Below are 16,091 nucleotides of genomic sequence, written 5' to 3'. Positions count from 1 at the left end.
GCTGAGAAGAGACTTAATAGCTGTCTACAAATATCTGAAGGGCTGTCACACTGCAGAGGGATCAGCCCTATTCTCATTTGTACATGGAAAGACTAGAAGCAATGGGATGAAACTGAAAGGGAGGAAACACAGATTAGATATTAGACAGTGAGGGTGATCAATGAGTGGAACAGGTTACCATGGAAGGTGGTGAGTTCTCCTTCAATGGAAGTGTTCAAACCAAAGGCTGGACAAATATCTGTCTGGGATGATTTAGTGAATCCTGCACTGGGCAGGGGGTTGGACCCGATGACCCTGGAGGTGCCTTCCAACTCTACCATTCTATGATTCTATGTAGAACAGACTGTAAGACTGATGTTGGACCAGACAGTCCTATCTGAAGACAAGGCCATGTGAAGAATCTAAAGAATCTAACTTCAAACAATATAAAAGTTTTAATAGGTGGCTGAAGAGGCACTTAGGCTGCTCTCACACAGGTGTTATTAAATACGTGGCGTTTTACAGCGTTTTTGAATGCCATTTTCAAATGCATTCAGCAGTGTTTTTAACCCACTCTATCATTGCAATGGGTGGTGTGGTGTTAAAAATCACTGAAATGCACTAAATCAATGGAGGCATTTTACAGCGTTGTTAGCGTGTGTTTCAAACACCACGCTAAACGCTATTAAAACGATCTGGTGAGAGCAGCCGTAGGCTACATACACAGAAGCGAGCGTGATATTGAGCCAAGAACCTTGGACCGATATAGCGCCCGTCAGCGTACATTTTACCAGCAGATGCAAGATGTCTTTCATGCAAAAACACCTCGGATCACTCTTATGAAGTTTGAATCATTTTGCGTGTGTTTCACGTGCAGTAGAATATTGAAAGTGTTTCTCATTGATTTCATGGGAAACATTGCATGGCATGCGAGTGCCATGGAACGTCTTTAAAGTCCCACTGAAATCAATATATACCCCAAAATGTGGACGCATTTTAATAAATTTGACACCTTTCAATAAAATTGACACATCTTACTGTAATGGCCTCATAAAGACTGGCATATATCCCTAAATGTCAGGCAACCTCTGCCTTCCCCCTAGCTAAAGCCCTGCATATACCGCAGCTCATCAGTCCTATACCACTGGTTACCATTGGCAAAAGACTTAGACTAGATCCCTTACAGACCATGTGACCATCATCCGATTATCATTAGCGCCATACTTTGCAGCTACATGTCATCTTTAGCCATATGATACCTACCTGCTGTCAGTAATACACTGTGACTCGAATATAGGGGCATGCACTTGTGTTATAGACTATTCTAGCCCCACTATTATTTTCCACTTGCACAACCCAACAGATACAGTCAACTTTCACATATTCTTCCAACCTGGAAAATAAATGGGTCATTGTGTGTCAAATAGGTCTTTTCTTTTAATTGCAAGGCAAAATGTGATTTAAGCCAAGAGCGCTCGTTGGTCGGCTGTTATAGATAAGTCACTGACGACGACTCACCAGGGAGTTCATGGAAAACAAATGAAGAGGAAAAAGAAAAAACAGACTTTCAAGACTGAAATAATGTTGTATTTGGCAAAATTGATGTGTCAATGACCTAAATATCAAACACGGACCAGAGAGAGTGCAGTGATGGACAGATTCATATGAGCAACTTTGTTGAGACAATGTGAACAGAATTGTATAACTTTTTCATTCACTCCGTAACTACATGACCTATGTCCTTTCACAGGAAACAATATCAGACCTCACATCCACGGGGAGTCAGATTCCGCATGTGGGAGCCTGCAGCGGAATCTGACCCTGCCCACGGCTGAGGACCTTGCTTACCTGTCCAGGTCTTCACTGCGGATTTGTGTGGAAGCGCTGCTGCACATGTGCAGTAGAGGAGTTTTTTTTAAAACTCCCGGTTCCCTGTGGAATCCACGGCCAGTCCACAATGTCAATAGCTGACGGGCCGCAGATCGGATGGCTTCCATTGACTTCAATGGAAGCCGTCCGTCTGGGAACCGCACTGAAATGGAGCATGCTTCGATTTGATTTCCGCATTCGCAAATCAAATCCACATGCTTTAATTCAGCTGCGAACGCCATGTTCCCCTATGGGCGGCTTGAACTGCGGATCGTACACATGAATCAACCCTTAACTTTCCCTGAATTTTGTTCGGGACTCTTAATTTCTGATGCTAGAAATTCTATAGAATATAGCAAGATGCCATCAAATCCCCTTCATAGACTGCAGTGTATATCACAACCACTGGGTGGCTAGACATAGACAAATCTAGCATAGACACATAAACATCTCCCTACAGAGTACTGCAAAATCATTGTGTTTTTGTTTTTTTTACAAATCCTCATCTCATGCCCCACATCTCTGAATATGATGAGCCAAGGGGAAAGGTAAAGGCGGACACATCTGTCTGGTCAATAAGCGAGATTATGCTGCTCAACAAACAATCGCTGGGTGCTAGACAGCTCTGGAGAGAATACAGAATGGGAGTACAATATGATGTTTGTGCAGCACAATCCCACAGTCATCTGGTGGTCTAATGTCCACCTTTGTGCTAATTTCATGATCTTTTTTATTGTTTTGTTTGGTATGTTGTATGTAGGAGCTCAGCATCAAGAAACAAAAGTCTCACAGTGTTGTCAGCATTATCATTTATGCCAAAAATGCACTAAATGCCGACTGCTGTAAATGGTTTTTACTACATTCTGTGTGGTCTAAGAAGAAAGACCCCATTAATGTACTGCAAATCTGCATCTTCTTTCTCTCACGCTCTGCTGATGACAGAAGTTATTTGGAAACATATCTTAGATAAAACAATTGCGCTTGAGATTTTTGACTTTCTTATCTTTTAGTCAGGTCCTAGTGCGTCTATTTATGTTTAAATTGTATAACTGTATAAACCGGAGGTTTTTTTAGAGGGGTTATCCCATGAAAACCATTTCTCATCTATCTATCACATGAGTGATCACTGGGTATCCATTCTGTTGACCGACTCGGTGGTGCTGTTCTCCTGATTGTCCCAGTGGTCAGGCTTGCTTATAGGTGATAAATAACTTTTGTGGCACAACCCCTTCCAAGGGGTAGTCTCATTAGTGCAACCTTGTGCAAATGGTCTACTTGGGTATTGGACCATCATTCCACCATTCAGGACCCCCCCATAAGTTAGAATGGAGAGTCATTATTTTTATGCCTGCATAAAACGAATGACGAATGAGAAGCAAATAGATTCTTTTTGTCGTTCAATTATTGATCGTGTTTACACTGAATGATTTGTTCAAATTTGCACGATCCAGGGAATTTCTGAGCAATGATCGCTCCATGTAAAAGGGTCCTGTGTACAGGACGGCTCATGTAGTAAACTGCCTGTTCCACTGTGTTATTGAAAAACAGGCTTTTAAGGACGTGCAAGTTCAAGGTGTCGTCCGAGTTAAAATAAAAAGAAATTGTACCCCTCATGTTAAAAAATAACAGACATCCGATGCTCGCATCTCCTGGCACTTTAAGAAACGTAATATATCATCAAAAAGGGGGGTTTTCTCCATTTATCAGGCTCCTTTCCTCCTCCCTTTTCCTCCTAAACTGCTCACTCATTATAAACAAGGGGGACTATCATCTGACAGGTCAAGTTACATGCTGCCCATAAAAAATCTATTAAGAGAGAAATAGAGAGAAGGGAGGAGGAGCTAAGAGAGAAGTAGAGAGACATAAACAAATATGGTTCTGCAGCTAATAGTAAGTGTTTTACTGTCTCAGAGCTACTGGAAACCTATCCATACTGCTCAGTACTACTGTATAAAGTCCTCCATGCTGCTGCTGCTGCTTATCTGTATGTGATAAACAGAGGTAGGGGAGCAGGATCTCCTCTTCTTTGTGTGCAGTGTTTGGGAAACATCATAGCAGCTCATTTCTCGCCCACCTACTCAAGGGAAAATAAGAATTAAGAATGGAGCCTGCAGAGGGAATAAGCTGCTAAAAATGCAGGATGCAAATCATACAATGGTCAAAAATAGTGTTAAGGCCCTTTTACACGGGACGATTCATTCTGGTTGTTCAACGGATTTGAACGATATTTGTCCCGTGTAAAAGCATGCAGAAACTGAATGACTGGATGAGCGTTGTGCCGTCGTTAAGTTTTAAGCAGCTTAAATCCTGAACAATGATCATTCGCTGTAAACAGCAGCCGTTCAGTACAGTGAATGGAGAGGGGCGTGGGGAGAGAACTCTTCTCCCAGCCGCCCACCTCCCTGCTGGCCGTGCTGTGAGTGATCCAGCGATACTCGCTCCTGTGTAACAGCACGGGAGCGAAGTTACACGGGGATGAGTGTTGGGCATCGTCTGCCCGACACTCGTCCCGTGTAAAAGGGCCTTTACTCTTAATGTGCAGACACACCACAGCTTATTCTGAAAAGTCACTTGAAAGTTAAGGTATGATTTAGGAATCTCTGACTATATTAGAGTACTATTATTATGGCTCCCGTCGCTGAGCAGTGATGCCTACAGGACAGTACGTGACCGCTGAAGCCACAAATTGGTAGCAGGGGCCATGTGCTGACTTCTTATACACAAAGAAGGATGATGAGCGTCAGAGAGTCTGCGCTGGATCACCGGGGAAGGTTGAGTAGTGTTGGGTTTTTTTGTGTTTTTTTTTTTTACTTTGCAGCATTTGCTGCTGTATTTTTTTATTTTTTTTTTAGAAACCAGATAACCTTTGTAAACTGGTCATAGATGTGAGGACTTGGCTATAATATGTGTTTAGAATTCTTGTAGCACTACAAAAATCAGCCATGTAACTTGTCCCTTAGTATAAACATCAGTTTTCCACATTGTATCCAATATCCAGATTACAATAATAAATGCATGTTCATTGATTATGTTTAACGTGTTCCAGGATGGCAATTAAGCCAAAAACTCAATCAAAAAGTCGATATCTGATATCCAGCCGAGTCTGTATAATTGTTCTGGATCCATCAGAATTGAAATCTCCTATTCTAGATGTAAGATAAACATTCATTATTGAAAAGCAGGATTTCACCGAATCTCTACAAATCCTGACAGTTTCCTGCTCTTTCCTCTAGCAACGTCAGCTGGGAACTTGTAAAAACTTGGGAATCTCAATTAAAGGTTACAGTGACAATGGGGCAATCTGTGTCTGTTGTGTTGGGAGTTGCCAAAGCATCTGGATAATTTTCTTTGTGGTTCATTTTCCCATGAAACTTGAATCCCTCAGTGCCCAGAGGAATCACTGATTCTGAAATGGGTCTGAGTAGTTACAGCATGTGGGATTTGTCAGGATCCTGTTTCCCAGTTCCCTTTACAATCTTAACAGTAGGGATACCCTTGTCCCAAATGACTGTATGACATGATCTTAAAGTTCTGGCAGCGGTAATGCAACAATCAGTTTTGAGCTGAGAATATCCGTTTTCAGTTCCTCTGAGGATATCTGAATGCTAATAAATCCAAATCATTTTGTAAAGCAGGAATAAATTATGCGGCCCGTTTCCTGTTCCATATACCTTTCTTATTCTTAGGATTCCATTTCACCGGGGCTGTGCTATTCTATTATACATCCTGCTGGAATGTAATTGCACAGCACATTGCCACTCATAACATATCCCTATAATAGTAAAAGGGGCATTCCGCTCATAAGTTATCCCTTATCCATGGGATAGGGGATAGCTAGCTGATTGGTGGAGGGCTGACTGCTGGGACCCCCACCAATGCCAAGAACAATGGTCTGGTTGGTCACCAAATGAACAGAATGTTGCACAGTCGCACCACCGCTCCATTCATTTTAGTGAGCACAGCAGAGATTGCCGAGCGCTGAAGTTGGCAATCTCCGGTGCTCTCCATTAAATAAGTGGCGCATCGATACATCTGTGCAACCTCCATTCTGTTGATTTGGTGAACAACCAGACCATTGTTCTCGGCATTGGTGGGGGTCCTAGCGGTCAGAATTCCATGATCAGCTAATTATCCCCTTTCCCGTGGGTGGGGGATAATTTCTTAGGACTGGAATACCACTTTAATATCAAGTATCCTTCATTTACATGGACAAGCCCAAGTGTTAATAGTTCATGTGTAATGGGTTTTCGCTGCACCCTTTCTAAACTTTCAGGTGACTTTTCAGCTAGTAGATAGTTTCACAAGCAGCATAGGAGAAATCCCATAAGGGCAGGACACAATCTCAATGCAGCAGCCACTGGGATTAAGACCAGGTCCCACAGCTCAGGCAGAAAAAAGATAAAAGTGGCAGCGTCGATTGGTGCAAAAATCTTCAATACATTTTATTCTCCCATAACAGGTAAAATAGCAAGTGATGTTTGGACCTGATTGGGGGTTGAAACGTCGCCTGCTATTTTACCTGTTATGGGAGAATAAAATGTATTGAAGATTTTTGCACCAATCGATGCTGCCACTTTAACTTTTTCAGAATAAGCTGCCATGTGTGTACATGAAGAGTAGCACTATTTATGACCTTTATATGATTTGCCATTTATATTTTTAGCAGCTTATTCCCTCTGCAGGCTTCATATTTAATTCTCAGTTTTCTCTGAGTAGTTGTGGCTGTTAGGAAGAGCCTTAAACCTTTTCCAATCCACTGTCTGACGTCTGAAGACATTCTGATTGAAGGCTGTACAGCTCCGATGTCAGAAGATGTCCGGCAGGGTATTCTTACTGTATATTACTGGCCGCTCTGTTGTCTGGGGGCCTCTCCACCATGTCCCATACCGCAGTACTGGCTCTAGCCAGCAGGCAGAGCCATTGTATAATGGCAAAAAGAGAAAGCCCCCTAGGAAACCCTGAATCCAAAATTGGATTGCAAAGGGTTAAGGAAAGCACGAGGCTGAGTCAAGGGCATTTTAGCAGGAGAAAGGATACTTATGTAAAGGGAAGTAGACCTAAGCCCAAGTTGTATTTAGCGAAAGAGAAGAAAGAGTATGAACAGATGCAGATCCTCTCTGCACCTTTTGTTGGCCAGTGGGACTACCGGATGGAGTTCCTCAGAAAGAAGGAGTACCGGAGTGTCTAAAAAGACAGATATTCTGTAAGAGAGGATGCTGAACAGAGTACAGGTTTTACTAGTGTGGAAAACACTGACTACCACTGCCTCACACTGTCTGCGTTTGCTACACTGTCGCTGGTGAGAGTGAACCTTGCCTTGTGTTGCTCCATTTTATTAATGTTAAGCAAGCAAGTAAGTGGTCACGTCCTGTGCCAGGGCATATCCACTACTGTACTATCAAGGCCCTGTGGAACCTCACAATCCTGGTTGCCCTGTGCGTGCTGTGCCCCAGCCTGCCCATCCCCAACTGGCTTTGTATGGAACATTGATTTCACTGATTCCCATTATTAAATTGCTGCATCAAATTGTTTTTTCTTTGAACGCTTAAAGGGTTTTCCAGGGCAGATAATTGGAAGTCAGATTCCCTGCACCCCTGCCAATAAGCTAAGTGTTCAGGTGAGCACTGCAGCCTCTTGTCTGGCATTTGACGCCACGGTCACTGGTCACATGGCCCATGTGCAGCTCAGTCCCATGAGAAAGATAGGATTGAGCTGCAATTACAGAAAATACATTTATCACCTATCCACAGGATTGATGATAAACATGTGATTGCTTGGGGTGCTACAATTACTAGAATTATTGTTCTACTTTGCTGACCCCGTCAAAGTTGATCAACTGTGATTTGATCACTATTCTGCTTAGATGAGCATTCGGGAGAAGACAGAAGAGAGCTTGAGACCGAAGCCGTTAAGAGAGCTTGTCTGAAGGAGCTGACTGTGAACAGCATTCTGCAGACTGCTATGTATTGGGATTACATGCAAGCTGCAGAAGCCAAATGGTTGAGAATTTTTGATAGGAAACGGTTACAAAATTGCTTTTAGCCCTTAATACATGCAGGTTAATTATTTCTGTTGTTCGGCTTTGACATCGGAGCCAAGCAATGAAAATAAGTGAAGTACCAGATCTGGCACATGATGGGCAAGAACGATGCTTCACAAACACAAATGACTATAATAGGGTCCATTGGGTTTCCGCCTTGCTGTCCGGTATTTTCCTAGACAGCACAGCGTGGCATGCTATGCTAATTTGTTTGGGATTTTGCGTCAAGTCTGCATCAGAGTCTCCAAATAGAGCGTCTGACATAGATGTGAACAAAACCTTAGATAACTTTGGAGACCAGGAGCAGATATTTTGCAAATGACAGTAGAAAAGTCAAACTTGTTTCCGAATGTTACAGACTGTAACTAGGAACAGCTTGTAGATCCAGCAAGGAAAAGACTTCTATACAAATAAATAGCTGGCAGTAGAGGTGTAACTAAAAGGGGGTGCAGGGCTAGCATTTGTTACTGGACCATGGAGTGGAATCACACCCTGTGCCTGGCCGGTGATCCCTGCGTACCAGTCCGGAATCTTCTAATCTGTGCTGCGGATGTGTCGGCCGACACGCTGGCGTACATGCACAGTACAGATTATGCCGCGCCATTGCTAGGTGATGACGCGGATCCCGTGACCTTTCCACAATGATGATGATTGTGGAAGGGCCACAGGTCGGACGGCTTGCATTGTAGCAACATGCCACAATTTCTCCTCCGCAAGCGGAAAATCACAATCAATTTCCGCTCATGTAGAGGAAATCGTGTTTTGTCATAGCATGCTTTGGGTGGTATTTGCTGCGGAATCCAAAGGCAGACGCCCACCCCAGATTCCGCAATGCAAATCCACCCGTGTGCAGGCAGCCTTAGGCTGGGTTCACACAGGGCGGATTTGCCGCGGTTTTTCTGTTGCGGTTTTGCCGCAGAAGAATTGCTTCTGCGGCAAAACCGCTTCAAAGGTTAATTTGGTCTTGCAGATTTTGCTGTGGATTTTCGTGCGGAAAAATCCGCAAGCGTTTTTTTTCTGCAGCGCTTTTTTACTTTTTGCAGCGTATTTGCCGTGTATTTGGTGCGGTTTTGGCTGCGTCCATAGAGGTCTATGGACAAAAAAGCGCTGCGGAAAAGACCGTAGAAGGAACATGCTGCATCTTTTAAAACCGCGCCACAGTTGCATTTCCACACTGCGGCTGTGCAGAAAACATCCGTCCTGTGAGAACAGCTTTTTGGCAAATCTCATTTGTGCTGCATTGCACTGCAAACGCAGCGGTTTTGCCGCAGTGCGGATATGCAACGGCAATCCGCGGCAAATTCACCCTGTGTGAACCCAGCCTTAGGGGGTTCAAAGGCCCCTCCCTAACATAAGAAGACACCAGTATTATAAACAGCACATGGTAGGTAGGTTACAGATTTTGCATCGGAGCCCAAGAGCTTCTAGTTCCGCCTCCGTCTGGCAGCGAGAATGTTTCTAATTAGATGTGTTTTGATAAAGATAAATCCCAACCATTTTACATGCGGTGCCTATCTGCCTTTTTATTTCGAGGAGACCTCTTGCTTCCTAATATAGCATTAGTAATGAGGAAAGAGTGCTGGAACATATACAGGAAAAGATTGCTTTCTGATATTGTAACTACATAATCTTCATTCTTCTTGGGCCAGAATTAAAGGGGAGGTACTACTTGTAAAGCATGTAGAATCCAGCGCTTAAACGAACCTCCAGTCTGGACAAACAAAGATGGCTGTACCACGTCTCTGACTACCTGAAGCACACTGTGCATTAGTATGCATCATTAGTATAAGACACTACACACTACTCTAATTGGCCAGTGCTGCCCATGTGAACAGTGCTGGCCAATCAGAGCAGCATGTAGTGCCTTAGACTACCAAGTCATACATAGTTTACATCAGAGTGCAGCCATCTTTGTTTGCCAAGAACTGGAAGGTTACTTAAAAAGAACTTGGTGCCAAAAGTTGTTATCCGCAGACTCGATTTTAATGATTACCAACAATTTTACCGATGTCTAATGTAGACTCTGAAACTATGAAGTGGCAGAAGATGAGAGTAAATACAGTCTGACAGTTTTTTCATATCTAGCATATTCTGCAGCACTGGTCTGTATGCAGAATGTATCCCTTACATCTGTCCCTGTCCATAAGTAGATCACTGAGCAAACACTCATTTTTAAAAAATTGCCAATTTCTTTCTTTCTTCTTTCGCAGCCATCTGTTTCAGGAAAACTTTCCAGCTACAGATGTCTCCTCCTGTAACTTGGCCTTTAACTCAACATATCCGGGGGTGTGTGTGGCTCAAAATAAAAAAAAAAAATACATATCAGATGGATACCAGCCACCGGCTATTAATCATCTTAGGCTCCCAGGTTTCAAAAAAGTATATTTAACCTATAGTTTTTTTTTTACTGAATGCTGTGATGTATGCATTTGATGGATGCAATCTGTCAGCCATCCATCACCCATAGGCTTCCATGCTAAAATAAAGTTTTTAATTTTAAGAGGTTCGTGCAAATCTCATATCTTTCTAACCCCTTCCGTTGATCTGCACAACTTGTACTGGTAGAAGCTCCCACTTCTACCATTAACACATGCAGTTTTCATAATATTTGTTGAACCAAGCAACGCTGCAATACCCGCCAAGGACATGAGTGGCGCTGTTTCAGAAAGAAATCGGACATGTTCCTCTCATGTCATACAAGAACTTTGAATGAGAATTCTGTTCCTGCTAAGACCTCATTTCAATAATAATAATCTTTACTTGTATAGCGCCAACTTCTTCCCCGTTTTAGGCAAACAGCCCTATATGAAAGCCATCCCGCAGTGCTGCAAACTTCTACTGCTATCTGCATATCTCGCCTAATCTCAGGTGCCAACCTTTCCTAGTCATCTTTTTATTTGATTGGCTTTTAGTCAAGCCCTAAAAACAAGAACAAACACTGGGAATTCCTAACATTTGTTCCAGTCTTGTATAGGCAAGTTTTCCCCAACTTTCATTAGAAAACACAAAGGGGAAGCAGGTAACACTGACAACGAATAATAAAGAAAGGCAAAGTTTGCATGAACTTTGGCTGGATTCTTATCTAATGCTGTGGGAATTCAGATCGCCTCACCTCATACCCAGCTCTGTAAAAGGATATTGTGAATGACAGGAGCTGGAAGCCAAATGTACGGCGCCAACGAAATGAAAGCGAATACAATATAACATTGGATTTGAACTGTTCTAACGGAGACATTGCATTCTTTGCACTTTATAATTATCACACTTATGGAAGGTTGTAAAATTAGCCCTTGAATGTGACTTGTGAATTGAAGCAATTAAAAGTCAGTATGCATTCTCCATTCTTCCCGTCTGGAAATAGTAGTGGGCACAGCTTGTGGTACTGTGAGCAACAGAGCAGAAGAGACCTTTGACCCGCACACTACCTCCCTCCACTAACTATTAACTTCTACTTCAGATCTAATGCATTTTAATTTGAGGAAGGCTTGTAACGGTTTTGGATCTCCGACCGTAGAAAATGTGGCAAGAAATTCTGTTGTACATTTGGCAACAATAGCTGCCATCCCGTTTAGCCTCGGGCATCATTATATACAGTAGTAAATACCATTTCCTCCTCAATAGGGTATTTCTTTGCTAAGTATATAGCTCTTTCATGTCTTTTATCTGCACAGAGCGAAGGGATTCTCCTTACACTTGCATGCATGCTATCTCTATGGCTTGGCAAGCAACAATATGCTCTTTGTTGACTTTTTTCATACTTTCTGTCAAGAGTGAGGTCAAATGTAAAGTTCTGTGCAGTTGTTTCAGCTTTTCCACACTTAGTAAGAGGCTGGCGTCCCATAAGGAGGCTTGGTTTGGGATTTCTCTAGCCACACCTCTGCTAGTTCTGCTTCTTGTTTGAAGGGTAATGTGTAGTTTGCAAGCTGTAGAGGACAAATCAATGTTTACAGGCAAAAGTTCCTGAAAGGTATCGGAGCCTCACTACCATGGCTCTGACAGGGGTTTGGCCTGTGATTGCTATCTTGATGGTCACCACACCAGCACATGCACAGATTTTTAATTGGTTTGGTTGGGGAGAAAAGGCAACAACTCCTTCGACCACAGTTCTGAGCACCAGTCCTGAAGTTTTGAATATATCTGAAGCAACTGTTCTACCTAATGCATCAGCTACTCAAGAACAAAGCCTTCCTAAAGCAGTTACAGAAGACCAGAAGCTCCTTTCCTCGGATACAAATCAGACGTTACTTTCTACCTTGCTGCCTGAACTCACACCTACAGCCTCTCCATCATCAAAGCCTACAGCATCTTCACCTGCATTGAGCAAACCTTCTCCGACTAATGAGACCATCACCCAGGCATCTGCAACCACAAATCCAAACACATCGACTACACTGACACTGGATTCCACTGAAACCTCTGCAGCCTCCTTGAAAAATCAGCAGCAAGTGACAGAATCTCCTCTAAGAAAGCCTCCAGAAGGTAACATATTCAGCATTTTTCAGGTAGAGATAAATAGTGGTTCTGATGTTGAGATTACAACACCTAAGGATGAAGCCACGTCTGTGCCTGAAGCTTCAAGTGCTCAGAACGTAGAGAATATTGCTGGTGTGGGGGCAGAAATCCTAGATGTTGCTGAAAATATCAGAAACATTATGAACGGCTGGTTAGAAAAACCTGAAAATGAATTGCAGAACTCTACTAATGCTACACCCGATCAACAAGAAACGGCGAATGTGACTGATCCAACTATTCAGATAAATGAGACGAACATCTTAAGTCCTCTTGGTTCTGGGCAGAATGAAGAAAACCTCGAGACCTCTACATATAGTCAACTTTCCAGTTCCAGTAATCAGACTTTTAACGTCAGTGCAAGAAATCTTACATCACCAGGTATTTCCCCTTTTCCAGTCTATGCAGCAGTGGAGTCCCGGGCTACACCGTCACTCAACAAATCTCTTTCGGGAACCAGCCAAGTGGGAAACCAAAATGTAGAGTCATTGTTCATCCCGGAATTAGAAGGATCATCGCTGCATTCCATCCCACTGGATTCGCAGACAGTGCTCACGGGTCACATGGGCAGCATGCGCTCTGCGGTTCCGATGAATATAACCAACTCTCTTACCAGTGGCCTATCCCATTATGTTGTAAATTCTACAAAGTCAATGTTACATACGAAAAATAATTTACATAATGTTACTGCTGATTTCAATCAGTCTGATGAGAGAATTGGCTTCCAAAAACATTCTGGGATAGCTGCCACTGCTGACAAAATTCTTCTTCCTCCTAATACACACGTAGTATATTCAGAGGGACATCATAATGCCAATACTTCTGATCACGATTTACTAACCAGCACTAAAGCTTCTACCTCTACGGCTTTTAGAAATAATCACACAGAGACGGCTTTTCATTTACCCAAATTGACTCAATCAGATGCTCATTGCTTGCCTGTCCCCATCAAACTGCCGTTCTGCCGCAGATTGGGAATTAAAACTTTCATGCTACCAAATTATTTGAATCATACCACTGTGACGGAAATTCAGGCTGCTTTGCATGATTGGGAGGGGCTTCTAAAATCTCATTGTCACCGTTACCTGGAGTGGTTTTTCTGTTTACTATTCGTTCCGAGGTGTAATCCTTCCTCCTCCTTAGTATTACCTCCAGTCCCATGCCGCGGGTTTTGTAAGGGTCTACAAGATGCCTGCTGGGACCTTCTGAAGGGAGCAGATCTCCCCATTCCCTGTGACTCTCTCCCTGAGAAGGATTCTGGGGTTCCTTGTGTGTATATTCATTTTTCTACAGGTTCAGAGACAACAGAAGTCTCTAATTCTTCAGAGTTCTCAGGTAAGTGACTTAACAGTAGTCAGTTGTCAGCAGAACTATGTAGAGAAAAAAAAGGTAATTTTACTTTAACTCGCCCTTTGACAGCACCATCTGGATGTGGTTTTCTATAAAAGTCGTCTAACTAAAATTGTAAGTTGTAATTACAGGGAATGACAGTGTTTTGAAGATGCTGAATGTTCTCAGAGATGTCACGTTAGATGGTTTTATTCTGTTCAGCTTTGCTTATTGTACATTTTAAACAACTGCCTTATTGTATCAGCTGTGTATAAACTCAAATGGTTAACGGTCAAGACAATTATAGTACGCCTCTAATTAAGGTGGCCATTTTGAACTGGGGTTAAGCAATGGTTTAGTTGGTGTTGTACTTGAGTATTTTACCTTATCTTCTACCTCTTACGTCTACGTGTAAAGTAGACATTTCACTAGTGATTCTGACAATTTTATTAGAGAAGGCTACTTAGTTGTTTATGGATTGTAGATGGATTTTCAAAAGGGTAGGATTGGCCGATTCTGCATGCGGGAGGCCCATAGCAGATTCCGGCTGTGAGCCAAACCGGTTACCCTGCGTACCTCCTATTACTGTACCGCAGATGACTGGGGAGGCTTGCAGGAGGTCATGTGCACTACAGTATTTTTTTTTTGTTTATTTGTATTTCCTCTGCTGTCGCTTAGTGATGAGGTGGGTACCCGCAGCCCATATGCAATGTTAATTGTGTATGGGCTGCGGGTTGGACGGCCTCTATTAACATCAATGGAGGCCATCCCACGGGGGGGTTCTGCTGAAAAATAGAGCATGCTGCAATTGTTATTACGCAATACGTATCTGCGAGTGTGAACGAAAAAGCGAAAATGCATGCCGTTCAATGTCTGCATTTTATAGCGGATTGTCTGTGCAGACGGCGATCATGGACTCTGCAATACAAATCCACCCGTGTGAGCCTGGCCTTATGATGTGGCTGAGCTGCAATTGCAAGCACCACCTATGAACAAGAGTGGCGCTATCTTTGCTAAACAAATGCAGACCATTTTTTTCATTTCACGCAAATTCTTTGAACTTTTAACCATCTGCTATCAAGTTTTGGCTGAAATTATAGGCTATAAGGGAAAAGTTGCAAGAGTCCTAGATGACTTAGTAGGGGAGTGCAGATGTGTTTGGGTGATTACTTAGCAACAATCATGGCGGTCAGTTGGTACCAGTCGCCTGCGTCTTGCTAAGATTTGGTGTTATCACTCGCGTGTGAAAGAGACCCGACACCTATTCATACTCGTCTCCAGCACTTCTCGCCCAGGCTGCCGGTCACAAAGGTTTCTTTAGTCGAGTAAATATTTTTCTTAACTTGCAGACGGGCGTTTAATCTACCAACCAAATTTTTTTTAAACTTATATTTATTGCTGTCAACCTTGTGAGCAGACTGTTTATATGCAGCGGAGACATGGACCATTGTGAGGTCACTGGTTCTTGGTGAATTTATTGGCTACAGTAGATGTTGGCTCATTCTACATAATGTATTTTTGCTGCGTTTCCTCTTTTGGCAACTTTTTCAATACAAAGTTATTTACAAAAAGTTTTTGCTTTGTTCCTCTGAGACCTCTACGGACTTATTGAACTGCAGTCCTGATTTACTGGTAGACTTTAGTCTTTATATTGGCATTAATAAAGCATCTGTCTAGAATTAGAAACACTTGACTGCTTAGTTCCATAAAATAGTGCCACATATGGTACTTCCACTGGTTGTATGTGGTATTGCAACTCTGCCTCATCTACTTCAATGGAACTGAGTTGCAAAACCACACATAACCTACAGACAGTTGTAACTCTGCTGATGGAAGAAAGTAGCCATGCTTTTCATATTCTGGACAAGTTGCTATTACATACATTTAGCGCTCTCAGGCCTCATTAACACGAGCGTATATACGCAGCTCTCGGAGCTGCATTGAAAAATTGCAACGGGGGTGAGCAGTGAGTTGTGGGAGTGAGCGGGGGGGGGGGGGGGGGAGAGAAAGAGATCCCCCCCCCCCTGCCGGCCCCCGAATCTTTTCGGGCAAGGAGGTATGTACTCGAAAATGGCGATACTCGCTCGAGTAATTTGCCTTAACGAGTACGCTCGCTCATCTCTAATTACAATGCATTCGCTCACATGAGTGAATTTCAGGCGCGTAATAAAATAGCGCCGTCAAAAGGATTTTTTTCTCACTGAGTGAAAAGATAGGTCTTGACCTATCTTTGGAGGAAAAACCCAGGAAGCTCCCGTAGGCTCCTATGAGAGTTAAAAAAATAAGGAGGGGGAGGGAGTTTACCTGTGTCTGGCGCTAAGAAAAGAAGACAGCTGCCGATATTGAAGCTATTAGAAGTCATTCC

General features: G+C 42.9%; 1 protein-coding gene across 4 annotated transcripts in view; it reads left to right on the top strand.

The window, feature by feature from the left end:
- COL18A1 (collagen type XVIII alpha 1 chain) overlaps window positions 1–16,091 on the top strand; it is a 195,425-nt gene that overhangs the window by 97,510 nt on the left and 81,824 nt on the right. For 2 of the 4 annotated variants that reach the window (XM_066575739.1, XM_066575738.1), the window contains exon 1: window positions 11,801–12,778. The exons of 1 other annotated variant lie outside the window; for it this stretch is intronic. In XM_066575739.1, coding sequence (XP_066431836.1) covers window positions 11,875–12,778 — 904 coding nt within the window. In that variant the 5' untranslated portion in view covers window positions 11,801–11,874. Of the gene's footprint in view, window positions 1–11,800; window positions 12,779–12,972; window positions 13,733–16,091 lie in introns of those variants that run through there. One more of the 4 variants, XM_066575740.1, reaches the window with a different exon arrangement.

The sequence above is a fragment of the Eleutherodactylus coqui genome, chromosome 8 (assembly GCF_035609145.1).
Source record: "Eleutherodactylus coqui strain aEleCoq1 chromosome 8, aEleCoq1.hap1, whole genome shotgun sequence".
Lineage (NCBI taxonomy): Eukaryota > Metazoa > Chordata > Amphibia > Anura > Eleutherodactylidae > Eleutherodactylus > Eleutherodactylus coqui.
Note: the sequence above shows the minus strand (reverse complement) of the source record. Positions and strands in the feature narration are given on the sequence as shown.